Source organism: Mesoplodon densirostris, chromosome 17 (genome assembly GCF_025265405.1).
Source record: "Mesoplodon densirostris isolate mMesDen1 chromosome 17, mMesDen1 primary haplotype, whole genome shotgun sequence".
In the NCBI taxonomy this organism is placed as follows: Eukaryota; Metazoa; Chordata; class Mammalia; order Artiodactyla; family Ziphiidae; genus Mesoplodon; species Mesoplodon densirostris.
In genome coordinates, this window is record NC_082677.1 from 63,212,172 (window position 1) to 63,227,181 (window position 15,010).

The 15,010-nt window shown below is 39.6% G+C and overlaps 1 protein-coding gene across 5 annotated transcripts in view; it reads right to left on the reverse strand.

The window, feature by feature from the left end:
* Positions 1-2,017: 2,017 nt before the first annotated feature.
* Positions 2,018-15,010, reverse strand: part of ABCC4 (ATP binding cassette subfamily C member 4) — a 216,277-nt gene continuing 203,284 nt past the window's right edge. For 3 of the 5 annotated variants that reach the window (XM_060079791.1, XM_060079793.1, XM_060079790.1), the window contains one exon: positions 2,018-3,700. In XM_060079791.1, the coding sequence (XP_059935774.1) occupies positions 3,593-3,700 (108 nt within the window). In that variant the 3' untranslated portion in view covers positions 2,018-3,592. The remainder of the gene's footprint in view (positions 3,701-15,010) is intronic. The other 2 variants (XM_060079794.1, XM_060079792.1) reach the window with 1 other exon arrangement.

Below are 15,010 nucleotides of genomic sequence, written 5' to 3' on the forward strand. Positions count from 1 at the left end.
CTCGAGATTTCTTTTGATTTCCATTTGCATGGAATATCTTTTTCCATCCCCTTACTTTCAGTTTGTATGTGTCCCTAGGTCTGAAGTGGGTCTCTTGTAGACAGCGTATATATAGGTCTTGCTTCTGTATCCATTCAGTGAGCCTGTGTCTTTTGGTTGGAGCATTTAATCCATACATATTTAAGGTAATTATCAATATGTATGTTCCTGTGACCATTTTCTTAGTTGTTTTGGGTTTGTTTTTGTAGGGCCTTTTCTTCTCTTGTGTTTCCCACTTAGAGAAGTTCCTTTAGCATTTGTGTAGAGCTGGTTTGGTGGTGCTGAATTCTCTTAGCTTTTGCTTGTCTGTAAAGCTTTTGATTTCTCCATTAAATCTGAATGAGATCCTTGCTGGGTAGAGTAATCTTGAGCTTGAGACCTTGAGCTCTCTTGTACCAAGAGCTTCATATGAGGCCATTTGTGACGGGCCAGAAAACCTTGCACAGCCTCATATTTTAAGAACTCAGCAGAAATAACTCCCCGGATGCAGATTATTCTCCTTTAGATGACTGGCCCACTGCGTTTGAACGAGATTCTAAAACAAAACTGAGGCTGTGAAGTTTCTTTTTAGTTAACTCAATTGTGAAGTATGACATGCAACAGAGAAGTGCTCAAAATAAATGAAGAGCCCAAGGAATGCCCATCTAACCTTCCCCAAACCCCCCAACAAGAGAATATCGTAAGCACCTCAGAAGCTACCCTTTTATTTCTCCCAATTACCAACACCTTCTAACTCCCCAAAGTGAAGTACTGACTCTGAACTCTATGATTTGAACGTTAACTATGTTCAAACTTAGTGTAAAGGGAATCATAAATATTCTTTGGGGTCAGGCTTAAGTTTGTGATGCACCCGTGTTGTTGATGTTCAACTGCTTTCATTGCTGGGGGATATTCTATTAGATCACAGTCCACTTTCCTTCTGCAGTTGATGTGCATTTGGATTAGGTCCAGTTTGCGGCCACTAGGAATTAGGTTTCTAGGAACATCCTTGAGCACATGTATATGTTTGGAGCAGGATTAACAGATCACAGGGTGTGCATTTTGAGTAAATGCTGTCCAACTGTTTTCCAAAGGCTTTTTTTCAATATACACTTTTTCACACACAGAGTAGTGCACAAGAGTTCCCACTACTCCGTCAGCACTCAGCTCCTGGTCTCAACCATTTTAACTTTAGCTGTTCTTCTCAGTGTTTAGCAGTATCTCGTTGTGGTTTTAATTTGCATTTCCTTGGTAACTAATGAGACTGAGCACTTTTCCAGTTATTGGCCATTTGGATATTCTCTTTTGTGAAGTGCCTATTTGAGTCTCTTGTCCATTTCTCTAACTGGGCTTTCTGTGTTTTTCTTAATGAGTTTTAGGAGTTAGGAGCTCTTTATTTTCTATGGTACTGGTTCTCAGACTTCAGAATGCACCAGAATCATCCTTAGGCCTTGTTAAGACAGACAACTGGTCCCTACCACCAGTGTTTCTGATTCAGTAGATATGGGGTGAGACACAAGAAAGTGCATTTCTAACAAGTTCCCAGGTGATGCTGATACTGCTGGCCTAGTGACCACACTGTGACAACACATGTCCTACAGGCGTTTTAAATGTAGCAGCAACAGATGTTTCTTGTTAGTTTAGGGCAAACCGCCCCCCCCCCCCCCGCCCGCAAACTTCAACAATTGACTACTTGGTTCAAGCTTGGGACATAAGCTAATACTTTCCCTTTATGGAAGGGGTACGACTGGGATTACTTCAGTAGCAACTGTTTAAATCTGTCTGACACCCTCCTCTCTGCATAGAGTATCGGGTTTACCTACTTAGCCAAGAAACCAGTTGATAATAGATATTTTATTATCTCAGGAAAACTCACTGGCTTTCAACAGCAAGGACATGAGTCAGTTATACCGCTAAAAACAAAAATACAGATCTCTGGAGATGAAACCATTTATTTCAATTGAATTGTGTTTCATTAAAAAACTCTACAATGACATTAAAAAAGAAATAAAATAGAAACATATTTAACAGCCTTTAAAGACCAAATAAACACATATATATTTCAGATATTTCCACTGTTTTAACAAACCTCAATATTATCCTTGTTGTCATGTCAGGCTCCTGAAATAAGAACCAAGACTACTACACAATTTACTGGACTAAACATTAACCATATTATTTCTAAATACAAACTGCACTCAGTGTATTTTGGTAGGTTGCTGAGTATGTGGTTTTTAAGGCTTAATTCTATGAGACATCTGTTTCTCTCTGTTAAAGAATCCAAAAACCGGCTATCAGAAGGCATATACGTGTGTGTGTGTGTGTGTGTGTGTGTGTAAATATATAAACATATATTCCATTTGAGGGCGGTTATGCCTTATTCTGAGAGTACACGTAAAACCAGGACAGTAAAAACTTTAGTAACTTGAACACACCACATCATAGCCACCACCATCAAGAAAAGCTCAGGACCCATAGTTCACACAAAGTACAGCAGGCCCTAGGAAGTATTGTGGTTTGTTGATCTCCTAATCAGAAAGAGCTAAACCAAGTACAGCTAGTGGTCAGAAGCAAACTAACCTAGGCGGGCTCAGGAAAGTGAACCTTCTTGATGCCTCCTGAGAACATACTGTATAAATACAGTCAATGTATGCAACGTCTTTCTGTTTTTCTCACCAAGTCAGGAGAGCCCATGCATGTGATTTAGAAAGGATTTCAATGACGGGCAAAGCAAAATCCTCATGTCAGCAGAGGGTCAACCGTCAACTGACGGTCAATTGAGGGTCAATTACAGTTAGCAGCACAGCCTTTTTGAAAATATCACCAAGCTGAGTCTAAAACTGCAACAGATATCATGTAGGAGCCACGAAATCTAGAAGACGATCAAGAATAACACGTGTCCATCATTATCAAATCCCCTAGAAGGGCTCCTGTTTTCTGAAAGCATTTTCTCTTCCATTTCTTTTAGAAAATATAATTAAATACTGACCTTCTGTATTTTAACCATTTATCTTTTGGGGGGGGGGCTCTCCTACTATAATGCCACTTAAACTAAAGTGTATTTTTTGTTTTTCCTATTAGTTTTTTCTGTACTAGTTTAGCCAGAGGTTTTGGGCAGGGAATAGTGGATCCTACTTATGTTAAAGAAAGCGGTAAGGCAAAATGATAACTTCCACAGTCTTCAAGTAAATAGAAGCCCTGATATAATTGGAAAGTAATATGTAATTTGGGGGCAGTAAAAAACATCTATGACAACTTTGTCTTATACGGTAGAAAATGTGCTTTGGCTCTGGAGTCTCTTTAAGGCACAAAACCTGGTAAACAGCTTTTATTGGTGGCCTGTACCTCTGATTTAGATAAGACAAAAAATACTATAACGTATAAATAACAACAATAAATCATTTTGGTAGAGCTTGAAATCATTGGGTGAAGTGGAGGAAAAAAATTCAAATAGACTAACAATTTGTATGTAAATATTTGTTGCTGGTGTAAAAAAAAAAAGTAAAATGTAGTTCACACAGTGCAAAGACTATTGGAAAAATGTCTTTGGAATAGACTTGACCTCCTGGTAGAATCACAGTGCCGTCTCAAACACTGTTAAGGCTGAGGGCTGTCCATTGGAAGCGTTCATAACCACATGCCCATTGTGAGTAATTTCTGGATAATTCCTTTTGAAGTACACCTGAAAAAAAAGAATACAGGTATAAAAACATGTTTAAAAGTTTTAAAGTCCTCCTCCCTAAAGCAACGCATTTCTTTTCTTTTTTAAAAAATTTATTTATTTATTTATTTTTGGCTGCATTGGGTCTTTGTTGCTGCTCGCGGACTTTCTCTAGCTGCGGTGTGCGGGGGCTACTCTTTGTTGTGGTGCGCGGGATTCTCACTGCGGTGGCTTCTCTTGTTGCGGAGCATGGGCTCTAGGTGTGTGGGCTTCAGTAGTTGTGGCCTTGGGCTCAGTAGTTGTGGCACACAGACTTAGTTGCTCTGTGGCATGTGGGATCTTCCCGGACCAGGGCTCAAACCCCTGTCCCCTGGATTGCCAGGCAGATTCTTAACCACTGTGCCGCCGGGGAAGCCCCAAGCAGCGCATTTCTATGTCCACTTTTCATGTGAAGCAATCCCATCACTAGTGGAGGAACAATTGAAAAAACCAGGGACGTATTTATTCTGTGGAGGAAGTAGCCCCATTAAAACCCTCAGTGGGGCTGGGCCTAATGCCAAACAACCTGTAGATCCACTTGAGTTCTGATCATTCTGATTCACAGATAATGCTTTATCACTACATTAAATTGATAAGTGAAATCATTTTACTGACTCAAAGCCTGGCGATAAATTAAAAACAGGGTGACAAAGAGGCTGGGAAATCTAGCGTCTGCATGAGGGTTTCTCATTTTCACACAGAAAATGAGCACAATAGATTTGGATGTTAATATCAGGTTGCAATCCCTATATTTTATAAACTCTGATGACAAGCACTGAAACGCTGGCGTATATGTATGAAATATCCTGGCATTTAATTTGTGCGGCAAAGCAGTTATAGGGCCTATAGAAATGTGATCTGTGGATAGCGGGATATAAGAATGAAAAGAGAATCAGAAGCTTTAACAATGACTCAACCAAGCAACTTCTCTAAAATGGAAGATGATACCAAATAATAGGACAGGTCTTTGCCAAGCCTTTGAGTTCTTGAATTCTACCAATTTCTAGCTGAACTGGAAAAGATACAGGTTTTCTGATAAATGTATAATCAGAACACAATGGAAATGAAATGCTGTCAAGATTCTCTGTTCCACAATCATCAGTTTTTAGTAGCTGTATCGTATCTCAGTTCCTTGACAGATGCACAGAACAAAATGAAATAATGTCAAGACTTGTGAGCTCTTATCTCTAAATGTGTTTGGGTGAAAAAGGACTTCAAAAGTAATTTCTTTTTCCTCCAAAGAAGAATGTGAAAAGTTTTGTTTGAGTCTTTAAAACAGAAAATGTACCATCTATCTGAGGCTTGCTCGTGTCATGTGCTGGGGTGCTTAGTCATATGAGCTCAGATCTATTTTACAAAACCTGACTCCAAGTACATTTGTGGGTGCTGTCCACAAAGTTATCATGAGAGATAGTGGACGTCACATATGAAATGGAAAAGCTCTGAGACACCTACCTTCATATTATGTATACTTTCTTTTTCTCTTATTGCTTGCATACTTACTACCCCCAAAACAGAACTACATATGAAATGCTGTATATTAAAATGTCCCTTAAAAGGAGAAAAATAAGAATTTCTCCAAGAATGCTTGGATCCCACTGGATAAAATTCGAGGTTATTTCCATTATAATGATAATGCAAGGATTTAAAAATAAATCTTTTGGGGGGGGCTAATCGCATTTCATCCCCCATCTCAATTTTTTTTTAAATAGCCATACTTGTGAGGTTATGTATTTATATACTCTGTTAGTGAAAGTAAAAATAGCCAGAAGAACAGAAGGGAATTCATTTCATTTCCTACTGCTTGACAGCCGCCCCTCCCCCATCGACCTGGTTCCTTTCTCCATACCCCTTTCTCAATGTAATTTTTTATTAAAATTTTTTTATTATTAGCAATTTTTAACCAAAATGGTCTTCATTTCATGGTCTGAAATACTTGGAACTGAATAATGAAAATGAGCTTCCTGTGTATAAAATCCTTGATTTGACCTTTCTTTTCCTCATCTGTTGCCATGGTGTAGACCACACTCTGGCTGACAGCACAAGTGAGAGAAGGCATTTTTTTCACAGGGCGGGTTATGAAGGGAGTTGAGATGACTGAACGCTTGTTAGCAGAGTCCTTGTGGATGGGTTGAGCCTGGAGAGGCCCAAACTCACCTCTCTCTCCTGGGACCACTGCTGACCTTGGAAAAATCACTTAAGCTCTCCCTGCACCAGCTGCCTCATTTGTGAAACGAGACAATGACTTACCTCATAGGAACTAATTGATGGCTACAAACTGCAGGTTGAAAACACGCTGAGCTAAGTGTTGGGTGTGATTATGATGCTGCTCAGAGACGTGGCCCCTTAAGTCCACAGAAAGCAGCAGCATCACCCAGCTTAAATGATGAAAACAAAACATCTAGGAGGCCCTTTTGTGAATCTTTTGATTTTTACCTCTACAGAAGAGCAGGGTCGCAATTACTACACATTTTACTCAGTAAATATAGTAACCCGGGAGGCAGAAAAGAGTTAAACGATTACTAACACTTTCTAACCTGTGACTTTGAGAAGTTCCTTAGGCCCTTCTGCCTCAGTTTCTCCATCTGAGGGATAATACTACCAGCTCAGAATGGTTTTAATGAGGATTAAAAGAGACAATGCCAAAAAGGTTCAAATTCTGGCCAAGCAGAACATAAGACCAGTGAGTGCTGGGTTTGAGCCTTTTCCTGTCCTTTGGGTTTAGTTCATTATAGTTCCTCCAATGTAGGTTGAAACTAAGTTTAGTATTTAAACTCCAACTTGTAAACAAAGCCACCATGATGGAATTAGATCTTAGTAAAAGCAACAGAGCAATAAACGCTCCCCTGCACGGATGAAGGCCGGCGATCGATGGTTCAATATACGTAGAATTAGGGTTCAAGAATCTGTCCATTCATGCTCCCTGAACCGCACGGCCCTAGTTCAATCCCAGTAACCCTCAAACTCCTCATCTTTAAAGCAGGTCTAACTTTGGGGACATACTGACACAGGTATATTATCAAAGTTAAAGAGTGCTGGAGAGTTAGAGACGATTTCTCCTTTTAACTTAACGGAATATTGGATTTTTTTCTCCCCTTATCCTCTCAGAAATCACTCTCAACAGCAAGGATAGTGGGAGATTAAAAAGTAAACCCAGGGCTTCCCTGGTGGCACAGTGGTTGAGAATCCGCCTGCCAATGCAGGGGACACGGGTTCGTGCCCCGGTCCGGGAAGATCCCACCTGCTGCGGAGCGGCTAGGCCCGTGAGCTATGGCTGAGCCTGAACGTCCGGAGCCTGTGCTCCACAACGGGAGAGGCCACAACAGTGAGAGGCCCACGTACCGCAAAAAAATTAAGCCCAATATTTGATGAAATCAGATATCATTTGAAATCACAACTGACAAAATATCTAGATGGACTGCCTTATGCAACTGGATCCAACGGATCCAACTGGATCCAACAAAAACAAAAAACAAAACAAAACAAAAAGTAAGCCCAATATTTGATGAAATCCGGAAGCATTTGAAATCACAACTGACAAAATATCTAGATGGACTGCCTTATGCAACTGGATCCAGCAAGACAGAGAGAAAGTAACTAAAGAGAGCAGATCTCAGCAATCATGGGAGAGCACAGTTCTCCAACTAACTAGCAAATTCTAAGGTGTCCATGAGGAATCATATAGAATCACCATCTTTGCCTAAAGCATGTATACTGGTAAGGTCCTAGGACAAGAGACATTCTGAAATGCAAGCAGCATTGTAACTGCCCATCTCTGCAGGCTAGGGAGGAGTACAGGCTAAATGAATATGTATTATCAATTTCTCTCTCTCTTACACACACACACACACACACACACACACACACACACACTCTCTCTCTCTCTCTCTCTCTCTCTCTCTCTCTCTCTCACTCACTCACTGTCTTTCTCTGGATCATGGGGAATGCTTCTATGTTAAGCAGAGGGAATTCCCTTTAGTCTGAAATGATGTGCTAGCCACAACTATCTAGCAAATATATGGTCTTAAAAAAACGAAATTAAAAAGTGAGTAGTAGGAATAATAATAAATAAAAAAGTAATACAGAATTTGTAAAACACAAACAAAAAATTAGGAAAAGTAACAGGATAAGCACATGATGGATGAAAGAAATAATCACTGAACAGATGAAAATTATGAAAAAAATAATATTACATATCTAAAGAAAATGTAGTACAATAATCAACCCGTGGAGACAGAGATCTGAGAGTACAGGAAAACATGGCACAGCAACAAAAGATGAAACATGAATTGACAGATGCCAAAGTGAAAAGGAAGATAAAAATGAAAACATCAAAGAAATGACAGTTCTGAAGGCTGCACAAAGATTAGTCAACCGAACAAACAATATGAGACATGGAGGATAGAACTGAGAAAGCAAGTCTAATAATTATAAATTAATAAAAATTTTAAAAAGATTAAGGAGATAATAGCTTTATGAAACAAAGGACAATATATACATTATAGATATTTGTAAAGAGAATCCAATCAACTAAAACAAATTCAAAGGTATAATTCAAATAAACTCCCTAAAATAAAAGACTAGAAGCTAGTGACCAAGGGTCTGTGATGTTCTAGGAAAAACAAATGACTTTCAAAACAGAAAAAGAATCCTCTGAGTATCCAGGAAAGATCAAGTTATGTCCATGTGGCCTTAGACTCCTACACGTGAATAAACAATGCTGGAAGACCTTATAGCAAAGATTACAACACAGTAAGTGAAAGGACATGTGATCCAAGAATATTATAACCAGAAATATAAACTGGTGATGTAGCAGAAAAATATTTCATACAGGTGACCCTTGAGCAATGTAGGGGTTATGGACCCTTCATATTCACAGTTTCACATCATGCATTCAACCAACCACAGATCATGTAGTATTATAGTACATATTTACTGGAAAAAAAACATATAAGTGGACTCCTGCAATTCAAATCCCTGTTGTCCAAGGGTCAACGCTATAGACAGTAAGTTGGGGATTCTTAACTCCAATGACCCTCCTTTATGATGGTATAGAGATTTGTTTTCAACCTTTCATTTGTACTGCCACACACAATAGTAAATACACTTAACTTGACTTTGAGTCTCAGTACAGATTCACAATCTGTATCTATATTTATCTATCCTGAAAGGAGTTTCATGAAATATTTACTATTACTATGAAAGATACATTGCTCCTTTTCTTCTATTCCATTCTTTTCTTTTTCATTTCTTAAAGCATGCTGGTCATGACTGATTAAATGGATTTCTCAGCCCTACTAGTGAATCAAACCCCTAAGGTGTAAAAACACAACATCAGAGGACAAATTTTAGCCAACTAAGAGATGGAAAAAGTATCATTTAATACAAGTAAGTAAAATAATAGAGGTTTAAGGATTTTTAAAGATATGAAGATAAACAGTAGAAGAAAAACAATTAAAATCTGATGGGACAAGGGGGAGAGGGAAGATAGGACATCATTGTTCATAATGGGGAGCCAAAAATAAGAAAGTATTCTTAGAGGAAATGAAAGGAACATACATAAAACAATGAGCAAAGAAACACAAATTACAGGCTAAAAAAAAATTTTAAAAAAAGAGCACTAAAAACTGACAGTATAACACGACTGAACTAAGATAAAATGTAACTATAATCTCAATAAATGTAAATGGCCTAAACTCATATATTTGGGGGGGGTGCCTCACATGCTAAGATTAAATCTCAGAGCTAAACCTAACTACATGCCATTGCAAGAGACGTATCTGTAATCTGCTATTAAAAGATAATCAGAGGAACCCCCTGGTGGTCCAGGGGTAGAGAATCCATCTTGCAATGCAGGGGACACCAGTTCGATCTCTGGTCACACAACTAAGCCTGCGTGCCACAACTACAGAGCCCATGCACTCTGGAGCCCACACGTCACAACTAGAGAGAAGCCTGCACACACACCACAATGAAGCAAAGAGCCCACGTGTCACAGTACAAGATCCCGCATGCCACAGCTAACACCCAATGTAGCCAATAAATAAATAAATATTTTTTAAAAAAAAGACTATCAAAGAGTGGGACTTCCCTAGTGGTCCAGAGGAGGTTAAGACTCTGTGCTTCCACTGAGGGGGGAGTGGATTTAATCCTTGGTCAGGGAACTAAGATCCCACATGCCCCACAGCATGGCCAAAACAAAAACAAAAACAGACAGTCAAAGACATACCAGGCAAATGAAAACAAGGTGAAAAGGGGGACTCAATTTAATTATGAACCATATTGGATTTAGGGCCAAGACCATTAAATGAATCAATGAAAGGCACTTTAAAATAGTAGAAAATATAATTCATACTGATAACAAAAGTCAAGAATATATTTGTGCACTGAAAAAAACCATATCATCAAAATTATAACAACCAAAGAAAGCAAGAAGTACAAAGTGAAACTTGGTAGCATGAGACTAATTCACCTAGTCCAAGTTACATTAAACGGACCAAAATAAATAAGGATAGAGAAGAACTAAATAATGTAATTAAATAGATCTAATTAAAAATGAAGCTCTATAACTTAAACAGACAATAGCCCATCTTTTTAAATACCCACAGAACACTCACAAAAATTGCCTATTTACCAGAACACACAAGAAGTATTAAGAAATATTGTTTCTTGGAGGAAACAGGACAGACAACATTTTTTGATCATAAGGTACTGAGACTGATGAGGAAAACAGAAACAAATAAACATAAAAAAACTCCAACCCTCAGGAAGTTTTAAAGATATCCTTCTCAAATAATTTGTGGACCAAAGAGGAAATGAAAACCAAAATCACAGAATCTATACAAAAAACCGAACTATGATGAAAGCACTACACACCAGAACCTATAGGATATATCTAAAACAGTATTCAGAGAAAAGTTCACAGCCTTGAAATATTTATATTAATAAATAAGAAAAAATAAAAACAAATGCATTCAGGAAGTAAGCAACAATAAAATAAACCAAAGAAAGAAAGATAATAGAAGGTGATAAATTATAAAAAAGAATACAAATAGTAAGTGAACTAGAGAGCTCCTCTTGTGGAGAAATAAACATAAAACTGTAACAATTAATTAGAAGGGAAAATGAGGAGCAGGGAATGGAGAAAGCATAAATACGATGTAGCCATTAAACAGAATGAGATAACTATGCACATAGATGTAATATTTAATGAAAAAAGTAAGGAAGAGTTATCGTTTGTGCTTAAAAACAGGAAGGCCACATTGGCACAAATTATTACTGAAGCACAGAACGTGTCAAGAGAATAGTCAAAGATGGTGCTGGAGCTCCACCCCGGGGGAGGAGCTGTGTAATGACAGGAATGGTAAAGCGACTTAAATTTCATTTATAAAATTTTAAAACCTATTCTAAAAAAGTAAAGTTTTTTGAATTTTGTAGCATTAGACACATCATTTCTTTAAGAACTGCTTATTAAAAATAAAATTTAATTATTTAGAGTCTCTAATGCTACTTAGAAGAACTGTGGGTACATTTTCTTATTGGGAGATAAAGGTTGAATCTATAGCCTGAAAAAAAATGATGCCACTTTTATCTTATAAAATGCTCAATATTCACAAAGCACTCTCTCATCTGATTCTTGTAATAAGTGCAAAGGAGCCGGGCACAGTGCTGCAATCCCTGCACTACATACAGGTGCGGACCCTGAGACTCAGAGACCTTGGGCAACATAAGAGGTCACGAGGTTGCTAAGTGCCTCCTGCACTATTCAAACCAGTCCAGGGTCCTAGATCTAGGATATTAGGATTTCATAATTTTGGGGTTGTATCTGGTGATAAAACGAATAGATAAAATGAAACCTCTGTTACACACTGGCAACAAAGAAAGTTCAAAAAAGCCTCAATCAGGTCTGCTTCATCACAGAAGAAAATGAATGATAGGCATTTATCCTTTGTTATGGGATGAATTGTGTCCCCTCCAATTTTTTTTTTTTTTTTGTCTGTGTTGGATCTTTGTTGCTGCACGTGGGCTTTCTCTAGTTGTGGCGAGCGGGGGCTGCTCTTAGTTGCGGTGCACGGGCTTCTCATTGTGGTGGCTTCTCTTAGTTGCGGTGCACGGGCTCTAGGCGTTTGGGCTTCAGTAGCTGCGGCACGCGGGCTCGGCAGTTGTGGCGCACGGGCTTAGTTGCTCCGCGGCATGTGGGATCTCCCCGGACCAGGGCTCGAACACGTGTCCCCTGCATCGGCAGGCGGATTCTTAACCACGGTGCCACCAGTGGTGGCCACCAGGGAAGCCCCCCCTCCAATTTTATATGTTCAAGTCCTAAACCCACCAGTTGTTCAGAATGTGACTGTATTTGGAGATAGGGTCTTTATAAAGGCGATTCAGTTAAAATGAAGTCATATAAGTGGCCCCTAACCTAATATGACTGGAGTCCTTATAAGAAGAGGCGATTAGGACACAGGCACACACAGACGAAAGATTACGTTTCTTTCTTTTTTCTCTTTCAAAGAGAAAAAAACGGCATCTACAAGCCAAGGAGAGAGGCCTCAGAGAAATCAATCCTGCCTATACCTTGACCTCAGACTTCCAGTCTCCAGGGCTGTGAGGAAATCAGTTTCTGTTAAGGTGCCTACTCTGTGGTACTTTGTATGGCAGCCCTAGCAAACTAATGTACCCTTCAGCTTTATGTATCTGAAGGTACTTTCTCTATTTCATGGATCATCTAAAAGGGTCAATCAGACAGTGACTCAGCTTGCGTGCACCATTTTCAGAGAATCAACTACGTAGTCAAGAAAACATGACTTGGATGCACGTTTTCCCAGATGTTGAGTTTTCTTTTCAAATGAATGAATTCTGTTAAGAGTGAAAAGCTTGTTGACTTAGGCTAATCCTCCCAGTGTTACAGCTCTGAACGATGCTCTGAATGATACCTGATGCGTGCACATTTAAAAAACTGACAATCTGGCAGCTTGTTCTCCTAAGAGGATCAAGCGTATGTAGAAATAATGTCAAGAAGGTACTCAACTGAGATGAGAATCAGGATATGTTATTCTGTTATGTCTTTCCGAAGAAGTGACCTGAGCCAGTGGCAGGACTGAAATCCAAGAGTGATGTTCTGTCTCCCTGTGAACTTGGGTGACTGGCCCCGCCTTGGCCACCACATGAAAGGAGCAGCGTTCTCAGGCTCAACACAGAGCAGAGTACCTAGAGTGGAACTCAGCCTCCCCCACCAAGTCACCCCCTGCGCTCCCTGGACCAGCTCTGACCTTAGGTGAGCCCTGGACCCAGTCTCCTCATCCATGACGGGAGATAAAAAGGGACTGTGATGAGGATTAAGTGCAATCATACATGTGACAAGTATATAAAATAAATTACAAAGAACTACACAAATGTAACTTACCACTGATATTGTTTAAGTACATGCAGGATTACTAGACCAGGAATCACAAGATATCTAATTCTATGACCTATGTCTATTTTTCTATGTACGTTATACTTGATTTAAAACATTTATTGGAGGAAAAGATTTCTAATCCTGTGTCTGCATTATCACTACTTGTATATATACGGACACTTCCTTCTAAGGGGGGCTTTAGCTTCCTTACCTGTAAAATGAGGGTGTTGAACTTATGTTATGTACCTACCTAAAAATGCTGTGATCTATTTCTCATTGCTCAATGTTTGATAATAAATAATCATTACATATTTTTTAAGTGGAGACTTTTGACTCATACGTGAGGACACATGTGTCTGATGTGAAATGCCTAAGGTCAAAGAAAAAAAGAGTTTGTGAGATTCCTGGCTGTTCTGCGACTAGGTTATATAGGGAATCCCAAATAATTATTGGATGTTAGGAGGGAAGCTCTGACTGGGAGACACTCTAGCGGATGAAAGCGCTCTGTGAATTTCATGCATTAAAAGATATAGGGCTCCAAGTGCAACTTCTCTATATTTACATACAATATAAGTACTTATGAAAAGTTCAGAATACAATCTTCCGTGATCCCTGAACTCTTCAGCCAGCTCTGTGACCCAGCACAATTTCCTACATTATGAACAGTGGAAGGTACTGCTCTCCATTTCTAAGGCGGAAGAATGAGATAAAACAATGACAGAGAATTCAGGCCACATTTCAGATAAATGTTTCATATAGAATTAGATACTGGGACATGTTTTCTTTTCCCTTTTTTTGTTTTGTTTTGTTTTGTTTGTTTGCTTGTTTAGGTTGTGGCACATGGGATCTTCGTTGTGGCATGCAGACTCTTAGCTGCGGCATGCACCCTAGGCTTCTTAGTTGTGGCATTCGGACTTCTTAGTTGCAGCATGCGTGTGGGATCTAGTTTCCCAACCAGGGATCAAACCTGGTCGGCCCCTGCAGGCCGTTCCCGGGCCCCCTGCATTGGGAACGCAGAGTCTTACCCACTGGACCACCAGGGAAGTCCTGCAACTGGCAATTGTTGAATACAGTATTCTGGATATGCCTATGATGTCAAATTGGTTAATTGATTATTCAGATCTTCTGTATCCTGACCTAGTTTTCTTCTTGCTCTATTAATATGATAGAAAGTTGTTTTAATACCTCCCACTGATTGTGGATTTTTCTATTTCCCCTTGTGGCTTTATCCATTTTTGCCCTTCTTTTTAAAAAATAAGCTATTTTACTATTTTGAAGTCTTATGATGGGAGCATACAAATTTCTAATTCTATCTCTTGTTGGTAACATTATGGGACGTTTTCTTTAAGAGATATTTTAAATACTGAAAGAGTAATTTTATTCAACTTACAAGTGAAAATCTGGGAAATGCAGAAAAGTATAAAGAAGGAAAAATGCACCCATAATTTAACACCCGGAGGTAAAGTTTTTTTTTTTTTTTTTTTTTTTTTGGTGGTACGCGGGCCTCTCACTGTTGTGGCCTCTCCTGTTGCGGAGCACAGGCTCTGGACGCGCAGGCTCAGCGGCCATGGCTCACGGGCCCAGCCGCTCCGCGGCATGTGGGATCCTCCCGGACCGGGGCACGAACCCGTGTCCCCTGCATGAGCAGGCGGACTCTCAACCACTGCGCCACCAGGGAAGCCTGGAGGTAAAGTTTTGACAGAAAGCCTCACGACATACATTCCGAGGCCTCAATCCACCCCAACCCGCCCATCGAAAAGGGCAAGAACAGCAGACTTTCCTTCTCGCCCTCTATCCTTCCATCAGTCCCACTCCTATCTTATTCCAGAGAGAATTACAGCTGGCTGCATGACAGTGGCTAAGTCCCTTACCAGACCTCAGTTACCACATCTGTACTA